The 18902-nt window shown below is 41.6% G+C and overlaps 1 protein-coding gene across 6 annotated transcripts in view; it reads left to right on the plus strand.

Annotated features, from left to right (window-relative positions):
- Nucleotides 1-18902, plus strand: part of MDM4 (MDM4 regulator of p53) — a 151906-nt gene that overhangs the window by 6790 nt on the left and 126214 nt on the right. For 5 of the 6 annotated variants that reach the window (XM_084853240.1, XM_084853241.1, XM_084853239.1 and 2 more), the window contains exons 2-7: nucleotides 642-749; nucleotides 5989-6063; nucleotides 11049-11182; nucleotides 12509-12558; nucleotides 17792-17859; nucleotides 18533-18578. In XM_084853240.1, the coding sequence (XP_084709366.1) occupies nucleotides 675-749; nucleotides 5989-6063; nucleotides 11049-11182; nucleotides 12509-12558; nucleotides 17792-17859; nucleotides 18533-18578 (448 nt within the window). In that variant the 5' untranslated portion in view covers nucleotides 642-674. Of the gene's footprint in view, nucleotides 1-641; nucleotides 750-5988; nucleotides 6064-11048; nucleotides 11183-12508; nucleotides 12559-17791; nucleotides 17860-18529; nucleotides 18579-18902 lie in introns of all 6 variants that reach the window. The other variant, XM_084853237.1, reaches the window with a different exon arrangement.

Consider the following 18902-nt stretch of genomic DNA (forward strand, 5'->3'; position numbering starts at 1 on the left):
AGATTCATTTTGGCACCTTAAAAACGAAAACATATTGTACCATAACCAGTGGTTTGTCATAAGCTTTGAGTAGTATGCTGAGTTACTTGCCCCACCCTTGCTTGTTGACTAAATTAACCATTGCTGGCAATAATTTCCGGGGGCAGGGGGAGGGTTGAATGACTCAGCTGTGAATGCTCCAGTGACTCAACAAACTAATTGTTTTGAGTACTTGTCTCAACATGTCACAAGGGACTTGGTTCTCTTTGGGCTCAAAGGGTCAGAAGAGTAAACTGTACTTGGGACTGCACTTTAAAGAAGGTATCTTGACATGGATCTTTAAAAGATGAAGAAGTGAAACTCACTGAGAGATGTAATAAACTGGGACTTGTAGGTTTTTCCTTCAAAAATGCTTGGGAGAAGTATCATCCATTTGATTAATAGGTTTAACACACATTTTGGTGTGTTACCAAATTAAAAAGGTGATGAGATGGGCTTTGTGGTGTGTTAGACATATGAGATACAGTTCAAGGGTTATGCTTGGATTCCACTACTTAACTTTGTACCAAATGGCTTTTTAAAGCTCCTGAAAAGCAGGCATAGTCTTGGCATGGTTTTGTGTGTTCTTCCAGGTTAATTGCTAAATATTATTTCTATTTTAGGTTTGTACTATAGACAGCTACTTCACTGCCAAAATGACATCTTCCACCTCTACACAATATCCATCAAGTGAGAGTGCGTGCAGAACATCAATTGAACCAATCAAACAGGTAACATATACCTTGATTTTCCAGAGTGTCTGCTAGCACTAAAATCTAATAGAACTTCATGGTATGCCAGCAATGGTTATGCATTGGCTCAATAATGTGGGAATAACTCTCTGATTTGTGGCACCTTAAAGAATGACATTTATTGTGGCATAAGCTTTCATGGACTAGAATGAACTTTATCAGATGCATGATACCCTAAGTTGGCAGGTTTACTTATGTAAGGGTGAGAGTGAGTGAGGGGCAGGTTCACATGTCACTTTAAGCCATGGCGATTTATAAGGTCCTCACAGTAGCTTATTTGGAAAATAAGCTGCTGTGATCCCTCACAGGATCGGACAAATAAGCTACACAGAATAGTTTATTTTTTTGCCCCTCCTCCTCTGCAGTCCTCCCGCCTGGCTGGGATGGTGTCCCAGCTTCCTTTGTGCTGGATACCATTCCCTGCCGACCCTTACTCCGCAGCTATGTCACGTTCCTCTCTCTGATTGAATGGCTGCATGCTAGGGGGAGTCTTCTATCTCTGCCTTCTCACTGCTGATCTCATGCCGCGTCAATCCTTACCTGGTTCCCAGCACCCCTACCCAAGCCATGCCACTCCTCATTGCCCAACTCCCCAGCTGGATTTCCATGCTTTTCTCTTCCCACCGCCCACCTGCTCTCCTCGCACTGCCCTTTCCCCCTGCCCACACTGAAAAAGGGGTGGTGGTTCTAAACCCTTGGAAGTTTGCAGGAATGGGTCAAAATTTCATACACTGGTTCTCATTGTAGGAAGGCACTCAAGGCAGAACTAAAACGCTGCATGGCTATGCCTCTCCATGGGAAACGTGGGGGTTCCACACTTTGGAAGTTTGCAGAGTGCCCTGCCAAGGGAGGGGTGAGGGGGGAGAGTGCAATCTGTTGCTTGACAGATCTCAAAAATGGAGATTGCCTGAGAGAAGCAGAGTGGTGGCAGCGGTTTTGATCGCTCTTGCCAGGAGACTCTGTAGGCGATCTGTTTAAACCACTCTGGAGTGCCAGACGACACAATAAGCCATGATGGTTAAAATAAACCTCACTGCAGACCATGGCTTATCAGGGTAGCTTATTTATTTGTGATTTATTTATTTTTATTGGATGCCAAATGAAATTTATCTAGGCATTGCACAACATACATTAAAAAAAATACATTTCCCTTGCACTGGTAAGCTAATTCCAGCCTGTAATGGGATAAAATCTGTTACCTCGATTCAGGCCATAGATGATAGAATTTAACCATTTGAAATGCAATTAATCTGTTTTAATTTGCTAAAGTGGACTCTGTTCCATGAAAGTTTATGCCATAATAAATGTGTTAGTCTTTAAAGTGCTACAAGACATAATTTTTGCAAACGCATTGGAAATTGGAAATATGTGACTTGCAGTTACCTGTAGTAATGTAAAAATATTTGTGACCATACAGGCAATGTGTGATCTGTGCATTTCCATGAAGCTCTATGTTCTTAAAGTGTTTAGGATTTCTTCTATGCATTTTGGATGTTATAAGCCAGGAGTAGGCAACATGCAGGCCACATGCTGTGCTTCCCCTGGTGTGGCCCTCACTGTGCTGCTGAATTTGGCAGCAACAAAATTTAATTTTTTTTTACCAGAAAAGGGTGTCTGTAGCTGCTACCTTGTAGCACTGCAGAGTGCTACAGAGCAATTTGGTGTTGAATTTTGGTGGCAAACCGCCAATTTTTTTAGTGTGGGGGAGTGTTGCTCATGGGTGGATGGTCCAGGAGGCAAGAATAGCCCTCAGATTTCCCACAGTTGCCTACTCCTGTTCTAAGCAGTTTATTTATTTGATTTGCACCCCACCTTTCTACCAATAAAATGGCACTCAATACTCTCTGTTGTATATGCTTGGCAGCTGGTACTGTTTTATGAAATGGATCTCTGGCCTGGCATTCAGTTGAGCAGGTGCTGTTTTGGAGATAGATGCTTAGCATTCATCTGAGCTTATTTTCCAAGTAGTTGAAATTCAGCCCTCCATGTGTCTGTCCACTAATAGCATATACCTTCTATCCTTGGGGTTCATGAAGTCATATCAGTACAACCAATATTGTGGTGGGGGCATGTGTTCTGATCCCATTTTGCCTCTTCAATCTTGGCTAGGTATTTGACTAGTAAAAAAACAACCCTTGGTGAGTATACCAAACAAATATTTTAATGCATTAATTTATTTGAATAATAACATAGAAGGAATTATGTTAATTACAGCAGTGACTGTCTACCAGATATTTTATAGAGCATCCTGTCAGAGCCTTCACTTCCCCTCGGCAAATGTAATGGACTTTGCTACGTATTCTCTCACTGCTGATAACGTAACCCTAGAAATCTTCTCAATTACGCTTATGTAACCATGATGCTGACCATTAGGTAGTCTTAATTTTCTTAAATAAAATATTTAATGCATTTCAGTTAAATTCTGAGTGTGGTGATGTTTGTCTATTTGCACTTGGCCTGGTTGAGCTTTCTAACATACGAACATGTCAGAATGTGCATCGTTACCTTAGCATACCATCTGGACTGAGAGGTGCGGGTCTGATAGTATAATATCGATGGAAGGCAGAAAGACAATCACAGACAGCAAATTGGCTGCTAGTCAAGAAGGAAGAAGTTGGGCTTAGAATTCCTTTGGCAATTAATGACAAATGCCTAGGGATTAGATTTCCTAATATCTTAATTTATAAAGTGTAAAATCCATCAGTTCCCAATTAATAATAGTAATATTGGTTTCAGCTCACTGTTGAAGAAAATTATGAATAAATAATTTTATTTATTCATTAACTCAAGAAATTTGAGTTAATGGCCAAATATTGGCTGTCAATACCAGGATCCTGGTGAGCTGAGAATAAGGTAATACCTTCATTTCCAGTTTAGCTGTACTAGGAATACCTGGAGGGGCCCCGTGAAACAGCTAAAATGAATTTAGGTGACTTGGGTATTCCTTTTCTTAGTAAGATAGCACAGAGTGGCGTAAAATGAAGAAGTGAACCCATGTGACAGAGGCCCTTAACTTGGAATCTGAAGCTATCCTGTAATTCAGTTAATTGATCATGCAAGAGGCTTGTATTAGATTACTACAAGCATTGAAATTTAATTGAACTGAGTTTGGGTCCTGCTGCCACATGCTTGTTTGGAAAGCAAGCATGAAGTTGGATGCTTCTCTTGGAGCTTGATTTCTTAAAACCATTGTTCCTCAACCTAGCACCCTCCAGATGTCTGAAGGCTGGGCTGGCTAAGGATGATGGGAGTTGTAATGTAACACATCTGGGGGCCACCAGGTTCAGAGAGGCTGTCTTAAAATAAATAAGAAGCTCCAAATGGTTGGGCATTCAGCTGTAAAATATGCAGCATCCAGAGAGGAGAGTGATTGTTTTAAACAAAATCTGGGTTAAGAGGGACAGCATTTTGGAATGAAATTCATCTGCCTGGGTACTATCTAGAAACACTGACTAAACTCTCTTAGTGACAGAGAACAGCATAACTACTCAGACATAAAGGAAAATGAGTATGTCAACACTGTCTAAAAAAGCAAACTCTCAATTGCTGCAGCCTGATGCTCAACTATGTAATTTTTTGAAGCCCAGACAGTTGGCCTAGATTGACACTACCATGTGAGCTTCCTGTTCCTGCCCATGCGTCCTGAACACGTCAGCACTGTACATTCCTTCTATCTCAACTTTATCCTCTCTATTCCTACTTGTGTTTAAGCCAGGACCATGGGCCCTCTTATTTCAGGATACCACAGATCTTTGCTGCTTGTGCCATTTTTAACACTGGTGCTGCAGGTTGACCATTTGTGCCTTACATTTTGCCCTTAGTACACACATCAAAGAAGTTACATGCAGGGAAATATTTTTCCAACCTATGTCTATTGTACTCTCTCTTGAAACAAGCTTTTAAAGAGGGTTCCATAAATCTACTTACCATGGTTGCCAATGGCAAGTGCCTCATTCCTGCCTGGAAACTGCTCCTGCCCCCACATGCACATAAATCCTTCTTTCTCCTGATTTCTCTGAATTGCAAATAACATGTCTTCTCTGCTTTTGGACTTTTGCGCAAGGCAGAAGCAGTACCTTGCTGCCTCCTGTAAAAGCCCAGTGCAAGGTTAGAGGATCCTACTTTCCAAGATCTCTGCATGTGTGACAAAACTGGCAGGAGGGCAAGGATCAGTGACCACAAATAGTACCTGGCTATTAATCCTGCATGTGATTTCTTGCCCAGCATGGCTGCAACCCTTAATCTTTATGTAGAGTTGTGTTCTACCTTATAAGAAAAGTTAACCTGGTATAAACAGTTGCTTCCAGCTTATTTATGTGGGGAGAAATAATTAGACGCATCTAGAAAAGTCTGTTCCCTGCCAAACTTTTCAGATCTCATTTCCTCAGCTTTATGAAGCTGTCTCTGGTATAACGAATGGAATTGGCTTAGTTTCACTTAGAGTTGATGGAGCATTATTGTGGCCCTAATTGGGTTTTATAAACATGAAAGTAAGAGAGTGAGGGAAGGGTCATGTGCATGCTGGTACTTGGGGTTTTATTAGATGCATTGCCAGTGCCTCTCCTTATATGAAGGTAAGATTTACTGAGAGGTCCAATATGTGATTTGCATCAAGGTCATGAGTTGCTTCTGAATAGTTGCCTCTCGTTGGAATTATTATTTGCTTCAATGTAGTTAGGGAAAGTTGGTATTTATTTATTAGCAATATTTCTATACTGCTTCTCATTTGCACATATCCTGAAACAGTTTACAACACCACCATAAAACAATAGAACAATGCAATAAATATACAATAATACAATATTAGCAATAGTTCAAAACAGCTCAGGCCTGGGAGAAAGCCAAAGAAAAAAGATGTGTTTTCAATAAATGCCTAAAGCACACCAACATTGAGACCTGATGAAGCGTAGAAGGGAGATTATTCCACCACCAAAGAGAAGGCCCGTCTCCATGTCATTGCAAAAAGTAAGCCAGTCTCAAGGATACCAATGTATGGATCACAGTGTTCAGGCTATTCCTGTCCAGAAACAGATACAGTTGACAGTACTGACTTTGAGGTTTGCATGAGGCATTTGCCTTTAGCTTCCTGTGCTACAAGATACCCAAAAAGAGTTTGTGTAGTATCTACAGTATTAATTCTGTAACCACAGAAATTATTATTGTATCTGTTCCTCAAATTGTTACATAGTGTGTAAAAAATTAATATTGTATATCTTAGGTACGACCAAAACTACAACTTCTGAAGATTCTGCAAGCTGCAGGTGCTCAGGGTGAAACTTTCACACTAAAGGAGGTGAGTTGATATGTATGTTCTGTATTGAGAAGGTAGTTTTGATGGCTTCCTTATTTCATCCATTTCTATCCTGTTCTTCAACTCCAAAGGGCTCCCAAATCAAGAAAACATACCCAATAATAGTAGTTGCTACCTCCTGCAATGTGGTAGGAGGTATCCTGACTTTGGGGCTCTTGATTTAATTTGCTATTTCTAACCCAGGGCTTGTGGCCGTATAGTTCAAACAGAATCTGTATTCCTACCCTTCCAAGCAGAAAAGGTTTTCCTCTTCCACATGCTGTTGTCATGAAGGTAAATTGGAGTGCAGGCTGTATTTCCAGAGTAAGGGCAGATATCTTGTGAGCATTCAAAAAAGAAGAAAAAAGTGCTCAGCAGGAGCTGGAAAGCACAGTTGCCACAATCAATAAGTCTGCTCCTATTCACTCCTGTTATTACCAACATCCCCCTTGCCCAACTTCATAGTCTGCAAACAGGTTGGTGAAGTCGGCACTACTGGAAACACCTCTTGTTTCCTGTGTTTAGGATATTGGAATTTAAGAAAATGTCTTGGTAACTTCCATGTAGGGGTGGACAAAAGTCACTTACCTGTCGTCGAAGCTTGTTCGTGGTGGGGGGGAGGCGCTTCGCTGCTCCCCCTGCGAAGTTCAGGCCGGGGGGGGGGGGGCTTCCCGCCTCGCCCGGCCGAAATTCAGGCCGGGGGGGAGGCTTCCTGCCTCGCCCGGCCGCGAACTCCAAAGTTAAAAAAAAAACAAAAAACGCCCCCGTGATAGGCTACGTGATGATTAACGTAGCCTATCACGGCTGACTTTGCAGATCTAGCCGTGATAGGCTATGTTAATCGTCACGTAGCCTATCATGGGGGCGTTTGTTTTTTTTCTTCTTTGATTGGAATGGCGGCGGTGGCAGCCGGTCGAAAGACCAGCTGCCGCTCCTGCCCCGCACGAACACCCGCCGAACCGCCGGCTGGACCTGCCGCTGGGAGGGACATTCGGCAAAGGTAAGTCCCGTCCCGGGGGGGGGGGTGCAGAGAATTTCTCCCTGAAACTTGTTCGGGGGGCCGAACACGTTGGCGCTTGGCCCCCCGAAGTTTCGGGGAGAAATTCTCCGCCATCCCTACTTCCATGTAACATGGACTTTGCACGTACTATATGAGTATGAGATGAGTGTTGTGCTCCATAATTTTTACCTTTACAGTGACTGTTGGCAAAAGTACATGTCAGTTTTGGATGCTTCTCTCAGTTCTCCTAACATTTCTAGTTTGCTACCGTCTTATGTTCTCTTCCTAGAGGGTGATATATTGATGTGTGTAATTCTACAAGCTTATAAAACATTCAGGATAGCGATTAGTGGCTAAAATGAAGTGCTGCTGCTTGTTCCTAGCACTTGGAGTGAGCAATGTGTTAGTGACGGTGTTGGGTTTCATAAAGACTATTAACTATCCATAAGCAGTCAGCTCAGAGTTTGAGCCTGCAGTACAGCAGCTTAAGGTTAGGTCTTATCCGTTCTGTGCCCTGTATGTAAAACCGAGGAATCCTCACTTTCATGATGTGCGTTCTATTTCTCAGAAGATTTTGAGAGACTTCTGTAACAGCTGCTACAAGAGCACAAAATAAGAGTTAAATACTGGTGCAATAAATAGTTCAGGGGTATCAGAAGCAGTTTTAAGAGTGTGCAGAAATTGCAATAGGTGATTGTATTCCTGAGGGACTGCTAAGAGACACTTTTTCTTGTCAATTGATGCTTGAAAGTTTTAAAATTATATTTTATTTTTTCTCTTCATGGGAATTGTCTTGTCAGCGAAACCCAAGGCACCCTGCAAATTCATTTATTTTAAGATTAGAATGTAAAGTGTGTACAAGATTAGAAAAATGACACTAGCTGTGATTTACAGGGGTATCCTGTCAGCTAGGAATTAAATGCAGTGGTTTTTCATTAGGAATGTGTCAGATATTCCTGCAGAGCCGTGTGACTTATTTTAAACACTTATGCATTTAAATAACTTATTTTGCTTCTAATATTTTTGCAAAAACAAATTGAATACTTTCAATGAAAGGGTTTTCAGTGTTAAAATGTTAATTTGCCATAGCAGCCTACATTTAGCACAGTAAAGACCTGTCCCCCTGCAGTGGGTGGAAGCATGGCTACCAATTTTTCATTTTGCACTTACCTTCTCCAGGTGAGATTTTTTTAGTGGCTGGCATAGAGGGGAGACCAGACATTTTGCATAATATATTGCTTGAAAGATAGGCTCCAGTTATGTGTTATAACTGTACTGTACCACTTGTAGTTTATTGGATCTGGAGTGCACTTGATGCAAGGACACTGTAATCAAGCAATGCATGGAGTTTAAACTGCATATAAACTTGCCAGGTGCAGGCAGTGGGTCTGTGCTTATGGTACTCTAGATGTATATTTTACCTGGTTGGGATTACTTGACCTAGATATTAAGTCCATCTACTTTTGTCACCACTGTGTTTGCAGGCACATGATATGAATCAATTGCTGAAGGTAAAGGGGCTCTGGCCCCAAGCGGTGCTTGGGTGGGAGAACCGTGGATAGTCTTTGAGCTTAGAGGAGGGATAAGGAGTATATATAACAAAACTTCTGAATGGGCTATTGGTGCATATCTATTTTATAGCAGAAGAATATATATTCAAATTTGACTTTAATAAGGAAAACTCTAATACATCTGATACATATTCCCAGCACTTCTTCATTCGCCAAATACACTGACAGCAACCATGAACATATGCTGCTAAATATAGGTTGCGTATACCTTCTCCTGTGCTGTGGCTATTTTTTTAAATTACCATTAAATCATAGATGAAGATTGGCTGTTTCCTGCGAGTTAAATATCTAGATCAGTGTTTGCAGCCTTATCTTTGATGATAGCTGTTGGATTCTTGTGTAAAATTCCTATATATTGGTCCAGCCAGTGGGGTTCTACTTGTCAGACAATGAATATGGACTATAAGTAGGTGCATACTTGTCTCTTCCATTTTAATCTGAAACAATACATATTTCTTTCCTAATTAATGATGTCTTAAGGGATTGGATTACTGAAAACATGGCTTGGCAAAATCATTCCAATAAATTTATAAAGTTGACTTCATTGTATGTTTGGTTTAAAAAACAATTTTTCTTCTATTAGGCTATTGGATGATATTGGATCTACAATGCTTCTGACCTTGGGCAACCTAGATTCAGATTCCAGTTCAACTTTGCTGGGTAACCTGAGAAAGTCACTGGGGCTTTTCACACATAACATTGGCAAATCTAAGGATAATAAACCCATGATTTGCAGAGGCATGTGCTGGATGCATTCTGCAGCCTTTTTGAATGTTCAACCCCCAGTTGGGGCCTCTACATGACATCTGAACCTGGACACTATAGGTTAAATATGTTAAACCTATAGTGTTTAAACTACTATATGTTTAACTACTAACTGTAGGTTATCTGAAGATTGTTTAACCCATGATTAGCCTATAGTGTCTGGGTTCAGATGTTGCATAGCAACCCCTAATCAGGGGCTGATTATGCAAAATGGCCACAGAACACACCCAGCACACGCTGCAGCAATATTTATTTCTATAGTAGAAAGCCATGTCAGTGTTTTCTAGCTTCCATTCTCAATCTGTAAAGTGAGAAAATTAGGATGAATGAGACTGGTTTTAAGGCAACACTAAGAGTTCAGGAAAACAGTAACAGCAAAAACTCTTGTTCAGAAGTTTATACAGTTGTCAATTCAGTGCAAGTTTTAAAGCTTGACTTAAAAAAAAAACTTTTTAGTTTTTAGTTGTGTTAGTACTTCAGCAGCTGAATACCTAGGATTCAACCCCTTTTCATAAACAGTTGACCTAAACAGCGTTCCCTCTAACAGCAAATGTATTTATTTACTTACAAGTAAATAAACTGCTTACATCTAAAGATTTCAAAGCAGTGTACACTGCTTGGGTGGTTTAGTAGGTATCAGTTTGAAAGTGAAATGAGGCCATCCAAAAATTAGGTAGTAGCTTCTACGTAATCAGGGGAAGCCTGTATACGGAAGTACATATGTTTGTGAATGTAAAAAAAAATTCCCCACCCTCCAGAAATCCTGCCTGAGAGGAAGCCATGAGCTTTAAATATTGATGGCAGTTGAGCCTACAAGTAGGGTGGAGGAGAAGGATCTAAACACTGCGAGCCTATTATGTCTATGGTTGAGAGCTGTTTGACACATGGAATGTTTGTGTGGCAGTGAGGGTGGGGAAGGAGGAGGAGAATGGAAGGAAGAGGAAGAGAGGGAATCCCCTGACATAGTATCCTGTTGAGAGTGGAGAATTAGGGTTGGAGAGATGGAAGAAGTCTCTATCTCCAGAACTGCATGCCCAACCCCACTGCCCACCAGCTATAAAGAAGTCCATTTGGAAGTGGCAGGCCTCTAGTGCTATATAGCACAGCAAAAGAAGGGGTGGGGAAGTTTTATCTATGCCCCACTCCTTAAACTCCTCCTCCCCACTCCCTAAAGCCTGAATAACTCTACAAGCCTCCTTTCCAGGCCATGAACAGGACCACTTCTCTTAGAGCATGGGAATACGCTGCAATATTTTGTTGCAGGTCCCACTTACTTTGTAGATTTTCCTTGTCATTTGTTGCGCCATGTGGACTACTTTTCTATGTCTCTTTGCTACTGGCTTGCAGCAAGTGGTGGTACTAAGTCTCCTTGTTTCTCAGTCTCCACGTGTGTTCAGGGGGATGATAACTTAACCACTTTACAACGTCAGAGAAAGAAATGTTCATGAAAGAAGTGAGATAAGGCTAGAAAACTTTATAAAATTACAACAGAATATTACACAGTAGAAAAACTACCATTTGGTGGTGGAGGAGGGTAAAAATAAAGGTGGTGGTGATTTGACAGTTACTGAAATAATTGAAATGGAAAACAGTCCTTACTGGTTTGTTTACTGCAAGATAATTATAACTGGAGCTGTCTCTTATTTATCTAGATCATACATTATCTCGGAGAGTATATCACACTGAAGCAGCTGTATGACCAACAACAACAACATATAGTGTATTGTGGAGGAGACCAGTTGGGGGATCTTCTGGGTCGTGAAAGCTTCTCTGTGAAAGACCCAAGGTAGGAGGTTTCTAAAGCATACATGAAGCAAGATTCCCATGGGTTAAACCAGTAAATGTACTGGTTGGGTGATTTGCAGTAGATCAAGTATTTCCAACTCCCAATGGCTTAACAATAGCAAAAACAAAAAGCTTTTTCCCCCTCTGAGTTATGCTGCTAAAATCAAGAAAGCTTGAGAGAAAACGGGAGTAGATTTGCTCTCTCCGGTTCTGAAACTGATAAGAAATTCTTGGCTGTTCAGCAATTCAGTATCCATGTTCCCGAGTCAATATTTTGCACCTGGCTCCACTTTAGATTCTAGTGCAAGACAAAGTATTTCCTGAAAACCTAAAGTCTGCCCACCCCTGTGTTAACTCTCTGAGCAAGGGTCAAATTCGAATTCTCTTTCACCAAGGGGTGGTATGGAAAAGAAGTCAGATTCAAGTGATTCACCATGCCCACCATTATAAAGTCCTGGAATGCCTGTTTGGGGATGCTGATTCTAATTGACATCTAATTGAAATCCCCTGTATCTGGTTCCATATATTGATAACATTGCAATACTCAATTCTTCCTTTGGTGAAAGGTTTGGATGGCTAGGGGTTATTGAACATATTCAAGAGAGGCCCTGCCTTGCTGTAAGAATTGTGTTGGAATCTAATGGCATCTGTAGAGATTAACTTTTCAAAAATGCATATGCCTCTGTAGAGTTCAGCTGCCTTCAGATATATGAAATGGAATTAAGAGGCAGACATCAGAGAGCAGTTACCAGAATCTTTTTAGTCAGGGTTTCCCAGTAGTGTTCCCTCATACAGTAAGATTTGGATGAGGTGTAGGTAGACATAGAGGGACATTGTAAAACAGGGGTGGGCAACACGTGTCTCTTCCTAAGATGTCCTTTGCTGCTGTATTTGTGGTGGTGGGCAGCAAAACTCATGCTGATTTAACAAGGAAAAAAGATGTGTGGGGAGCATGTGTCTTATTTCTTGCTAAATCTATGCCACTTTTGCTATATAGCAAATTTGATGGGGGTGGGGGGTGGTCCCTGGTGGGTTTGGGGGTATCAATATGGTCCCAGAAGCTGCCCACCCCTATTATAAAGATTCTGATAACCATTTAGGTTTGTTGAAAATACTTAGTCTATAACAGGGGTGCAGGACCAAAATGGGCTAGGGGACCAAATTGCCCATCACAAGGTCCTCTGCTAGAGGCCTCTCAACACAAACGTGATAATTCTTGACTTTGCATAGCTCATTAGAATCTTGTCCTGCATAATGTTTGAAGTTCTGGTGATACTATTCTTTGTGGTGTTGTGCTCTGCTCTCACTAGTTGCTACTTTTCCACAGCCCAGTTTATGATATGCTGAAACGGAATGTGACTTCTGCTACTGTTACAGGTAAGCTTCTTCTAATATTAGTCAAGTTTACTCACTGCTTTGTAAAATGTTATTTCGGTAAGTATAACTATGCAACATCTTTGGATTGAAATGAATGCTAATGAATCATTAGGAGGACTGGGGACACTGACATCCACTATAAATTGCTGGTAAAAAACAGGGGTATCCTTTTATCTGACATACGTTGGACTAGTAGAACTAGAGCAAGGAGCATAATGACAAGACATCTAGGATGATTGGAGCATTAAACACATAGACCCAGTTGCCACGTAACGTCTAACTATGGGCTAAACAACCCATAGTTGTGGTTGCCCTGGAGTGAGTGAGCATGCCACCTCCCACACACCCACCACTACCACTTCCACTTTCTTTCTGGATCACCAAACAACCAAGGAACCCCAATTCTTGGGTTGCTACTATGACATCTGTACCCAGCACTCTGGGTTGGTGAGGGACAAACAACCCAGAATTGTAACACAACAACAAACCATGGGTTAAAACTTGATTGTGTCCCTCAACAACCCAGAGTGCCAGGTTTGTATATCACAGCAATAACCCAGGAATGGGGCATTCTTGGGTTGTTTGGCAGTCTGGAGAGAAAGCGGAAGTGGCAGGTGCTCAGGAGGCAGTGTGGTCATTTGCTCCAGGGCAGCCACAGCTAACTATGGGTTGTTTAGCCCATGGTTAGCCATTACATGTGAGCTGGGCCATAGTGAATGCAGTCCAGAGAACATTGTCCTAGTGAAAACAGTGGGGCTAAGCATCTAATTGTATGTTTAAATACCATCTTTCTGTGGATTTAACTTTCTCTGAATTGCACTAAATAGATGAACTGGCTTAATTTGCTGGCAGGGATGGGAATGCCAATTGTTCTCCATCACTGAGATTTAACCTATGTAATTATCTATACCAGGGATGGGCAACTTGTGGCCATCCAAATGTTTTAGCCTACAACTATCATGCCTCACCATTGGTTATGCTGGCTAGGGCTGACAGGGGTTATAAGCCCCCAAATCTGGAGGTCCGCAAGTTGCCCACCCTTGCTCTATACTCTGCTGATGGTTTATATCCTGGTCTCATTTAAGGCTAGGACAGGTGGAGTAATTCAGTCCTTCCATTTTATTTGTCTGGTGACTTAATAAAAGATTTGGGTTTTACTTGTGAGAACTCCTTGCTTTCTGACCTTGTTGGACAGTCTTCATTTTAACCCTTCCAAAGTCTTGAAAAATGTTGGGCATAGCTGCATAACAATACTTGTTTCTGGTAGTTGGCAGATGCCATATTCTGTGAAGTACTGACTGTGTTCATCTCTAAAAAGTCAAATACTGAAAGGGCAAGCATAGAAATCATGATAAATATTCATATCCAAGGAGTGAAGGAAAGTTATTAATAATGGTCTCCTCCACTCGAAAGTCTATGAATGTCTTTCATTAGTTTCTGTTCATCCAGAAGAAACCCTGAGATAAACAGTCATTGAAGATTCATTCTTGTAATACTGACCCACAGCTAGGGGACATCCATGGGGATATCCTCAGGTTGAAGGTGAGTGTTGCCTGAATGCAGCTTGAGTTGTCACACTGTGTATGTGTGGTGCAAAAATTACTCAAACTTGACAGGCCTGATACCCTTGTATTGTGCATTTATAAAGGTGTAGGCAATTGCTCCTAGTTGTCATATGTCCACCTACCAAATGATTTAAGATGTCGGAACATTTGACATTTTTGGCACCAGTTGGCATATTCGCTAGCCAGGTGATAAAGGGCACTTCCCTTGATAGGAAATCTGCACCTTCAGAGTGGTGACTTTTGTCGGGACCATGGCAGGGAGAAAGAGTTAAACGTCCCCTTCCCACCTCCTTCAGTACTGAGGCTGCTAAAGCCCTCAGTTGCTATTTATACAAAATGCATTTTTTGTTGTTGATTGCATTCAAGCAATTAGCATCATGTTCTGTTTGGCCTAACTGGTAAGATGGTTCTGGTGTAGGAATCTACTGGAAATTTGGGAAGTCAAATAATGGAATCGTTTTCTAAAGGTACTCTACTGAGCTGGAATCTGTAAAACATTCATGTATTCTTTGGTAATCCAAAGAATCCCTTGAGGTGGAAATAAAGGATTTGTGCTACATTTCCTTTCCTCCCTGGTAAATGTCAGGGACTTCTAAAACCACCCTTAGTTTACTGGGGATCTTGTCCAATGGGATTTGAAATGTTTCCAGAATTTGGGGTTGGGGAGGGGTACAAGGTTGCTCAGTGTGTAAATATCTAAGAAGATGGGATTAGGAGAAAAAGATCTAGGAATTGCTAGCACTACAAAAGAAGGAAACAAGATGGACTGTGGGAGGTTGAGCCAAATACTATTTCGTATAAATGGATTAAGAAGATAATTAAATATTCTGCACAAGAGGTTAAAATCTGAACCAACACATTCAACATTATGAGAAAGTAGACTAGGCCTAAATGTTAGGAAGAACTTCCTGACTGTATGAGCTGTTTAACAATGTAACAGATGGCCTTGGAAGGTGGTGGATGCTCCTTTGTTACAGGTTTTCAACAAAGGCTAAATGACCACTTATCAGGGATGTTACAGTGTTGGATTTCTTTCATCAGGAGAGGGTTGGACTAGATGACCTTTGAGGTTCTTTCCAATTCTGTGGAAAGAACATTGAAAGGCTCTTTTTATCCATACATTTGGGTGTGCTGCCTCCCAACTTTTGACACAAATGAACTGTACAACAGGTGGGCAGTTTTGGGGATGAGGGCAGTTTTGGGGATGGGAGTAGGGGCCATTGTTGACTCCTGGTGAACCCTCCACTCCTGTGCCACCCAAATTCACGGCGGCAAAAAAATAGGCTGTGAATTTTGGCAGGAAGCCACTATGGAAGGCTAAAATGGCCAAATTCAGCTTGAAAATAATTTAACCTTCTGGAGCGCTCTGAAAGTGAAATTTGGTGGTAAACTGCTGGGTTTGTTTTGCTGCCGTGAATTTTGGTAGGGGACAGCATGTAGCGGTAGGTGCTGTATGTTCGCTGCACGTTGTCCACCTCTGTTGTAGAATTTTGGTGTACGGTATTTAACTTTAGTTTTATCTCTCTGAGGTTAGCAATGGCTAAATTACAGTTAATATGATTTGAGCGGATAATCCCTGCCAACTCCTCCATTTCATCTCTGTTCAAGTAACAGAACTAGCAACCTTATGGACCAGAAAGGGGTTGGAGCAGGAATGTTGTACTGGCATACTTGTGCTGTAGAAATTAGTTTGGTGGAGAGGATGGTAGACTGAATGCCCATTCATTCATGATGGCTTGAATGGCTCTCAGTGTCAGAATTATGTTTGATTAAACAAATTAATTGCAAAAGTCTACAAAAATAATCTCAACTCTTTTCTGGTAAGAGTGAAAATTCTTATAAATCCACATATTATTCAAAACTCAACTGCAATGATATAATGCAACTTGCACCACTTGAAGAGAGAACAAGTATAATGCTTTTCCTAAAGTAGTTGGGGTGTGTATGTGATCTTTTAATTAGGTGGTAAATATGAGCTTTCACATTTTTGCTTCTGGCCCTAGAAAGTTGCTGTGATGTTGCAACTTCACAATGCATGCTGAAGACAAAAATATAATTTATATTGCCCTTCAGCTATTCCAGGGTACATGCTTTCTCCAATGTGGAGATATAATATCTCTTTTGAAAGAAGTAACTCCTGTGAAGTTACTTCTGCCTAGAGAGCAGTCAGTTATATTAACTTCATTTCTTACTCACCTATTTCTGGCTGAATAACAAGATTGGGGTTTTTGCTATACTTTCACTGGGCTTTAGAGAAGATTCTGTTTTCATGAGCCTCTCTCTCCTTTAGTCCTACCTTAATTCTCATTTGTCTGTTTCTGGGACCATTTTAGGAAAAGTGCAGAGGCCATGTTCTTGGGCCATAGGCTGGCAGAGACAGAGCCAAAGTGGGTGGGGCCATCTCTTTTTCTGCCACCAACCCACTTTCCCTCTTACTCCCCAGACAGTGGCCAATGGAAGAGGGACAAATCACTCTTGCCAGAGGTCTAAACTGTCACTTGTAGGGGGCTTTTGAAATTATGCTACAGATTGCCCAACCCTGCTGTATTTACTCAGAGACTGTGACCCCATTTTAAAACCTCTGGATCCTCCTTTGTTAGAGTCTCATCTTGTACAGCATGAGGTGGCTGGCTAGTAGAATGTATCTGCTACTCTTAAATGCTCTACCTTGCTACTGTGAGAACAGAGCTCAGCCTCTCCCTGGAGTGGCATGGATGGAAGCATTGCTGGAAAGAGACCTTCCTGAGCAACGGTGAGAGGACTTAATTTGGCTTACTTGCGGCGCATTAGCAGATACAGTGGATGAATGGGCATTGGTCCATTTACATGTGGTGTTTGATAAACTGGTCAATGTATCTTGATCATGATGTTACCACATTACATCTGTGTCTTACTTGGAAGCTAAATTGGAGTCTGGCAGCTAGAAATTATTTCCTATTGAATTTTTTAATGCCATGGAACCCACTGTACTTTTGAGGATCAAACTAGATGTGACATTTGTCGCATACTTGGCCCTCGTGTAGCTGTTTAAAAAAAAAAAGGCGTAGGAGCCCTGTCACATCCATGGGGTGGGAGAAGGGGGTGTTAACCCCTTGCCTCTGCTGCACGGTCCCAATAAGAATTGCACACCACCACCCTGTGTGCCTGCTATTTGCAATGGGAGGACAGTTTCCACTGTTATAGACAGCTCCCACTGTTTGGTGTGTGTGCGTGTGTGTGTGTGTGTGTGTGATTCCAATTGGATTAAAACATGCCAGCCCATGCTGTGATTCTGATCCTGCTCATCATTGCAGCACACTAGCTATTTTAAATTCTTTTAACAAAAAACACAAGGGTGAATTGTGTGACAAATACCACAACTAGTTTGACTCTCAGTCACCTTCCCTGAAGATGCTAGGAGGGAGTTCTGGCACAGAAGTGGCACAGTTCAGGAGGTCAGGATATGGCCAGTTCAGTCAAGAGATGGAGTCTTACCTTCCAAACTTTAAGTGTGAATGACCTAGAAAATGGAGTAGTGCTGACTGAGAAGATGAAGCTCTTACCTTTTTTAACACTTTCAACTCCACAGCTGCCAGACTTGGTTTGTGGTTGCTTTTCAAGGGACCCCTTTGTGTTGTAAGAATGGTTATTACCAGGGAAGGTTTTTTCTTTTTTTACCTGCTATCTAGATGCTGCACAGACACTTGCTCTCGCAAAGGATCAGAGTGTGGATAATCCAAGCCAAGATCAACTGAAGGTAAACCCACTGCTGGGTGGTTTCTTTTGTTGTACAGAGTGCCCCTTCTCTGTACCTGTGCATGGTGGACTGCCAGAACTTCTGACTTGCTTGACTGGTGGGCCTTTGCCTTCCTCAAAAGTTCCTGGGAGTCCACAGACCAGGGACAGAGTGAACATTCTCTGTTCTCTACCTAACAGAGTTCCATTCTCTGAGTGTGTTTTCTGGGGTGTAACACTTCTTGTCCTCAGTCATACCAGCTTGCATTGTTGTCATATTCCTGGGTGGGACTTTTTGTACCGAGAAAGTGATTGAGATTTGCTCAGTAGCATCCTTTTTCTGAAAGTTTCTAATACTTGTACTGTTGTTGGATTATGTTAGTTTAGCTTGACACAGAGCTACATGATTTGGGATGGAGTTACTGAGCTCTGTGGTTAGCAGAGTGCAGCTCTTGGAAACTTTTGTCGACTTTTTATTTTTGCTTGGTTGTAACATTTACTTATGTGCTACTTGATCCTTAGCAGTCTTCTTGATCCGTTAATAAATGTTCTTTGTATGCTCAATAAATCTTTATTCATTTCATAACTCCTTGGTGTTGCTCTGCAGCTGGTGACTCAGAAAGGAAATGTTACATCCCTATGTCTCTCTAAGATCTGATGGGCTAATGGATGTCTTTCCTTCTTCCTTTAAGCAGAGTAGCTCAGAGAGAAGCTTTGGCACTGGGCAAGAAGAGGATGAAGGTGAGTACAATGTTTGTGAAGTGGACACAGTTAAAACATGATTGCCACATGGTGGGTTACCTTGTTTCTCACTTGTTGACTTTTGGACCAAGATTTTGCTGCTCTTTATCTTTGCTGGATCTGTTCTTAGTCGCAGTATTGCTTCCATTTTGCAAGATTATCCATAGAGGTTCAGAGTTGACACACTGGTCAAAAATACTAAGAATAAATTGCAGTTCTCTGATCAGCTCTCACAACAAAGGTGGTTTCTTAATTCTCACTAGAGCCTTTTTGCCTATCCAGTACAAATGTGTGTCCTCTCACCAGGGCTGACCTCCATATCAC

The sequence above is a fragment of the Heloderma suspectum genome, chromosome 4 (assembly GCF_057233095.1).
Source record: "Heloderma suspectum isolate Gila_16-S chromosome 4, 16-S_ref, whole genome shotgun sequence".
Classification (NCBI taxonomy): Eukaryota; Metazoa; Chordata; class Lepidosauria; order Squamata; family Helodermatidae; genus Heloderma; species Heloderma suspectum.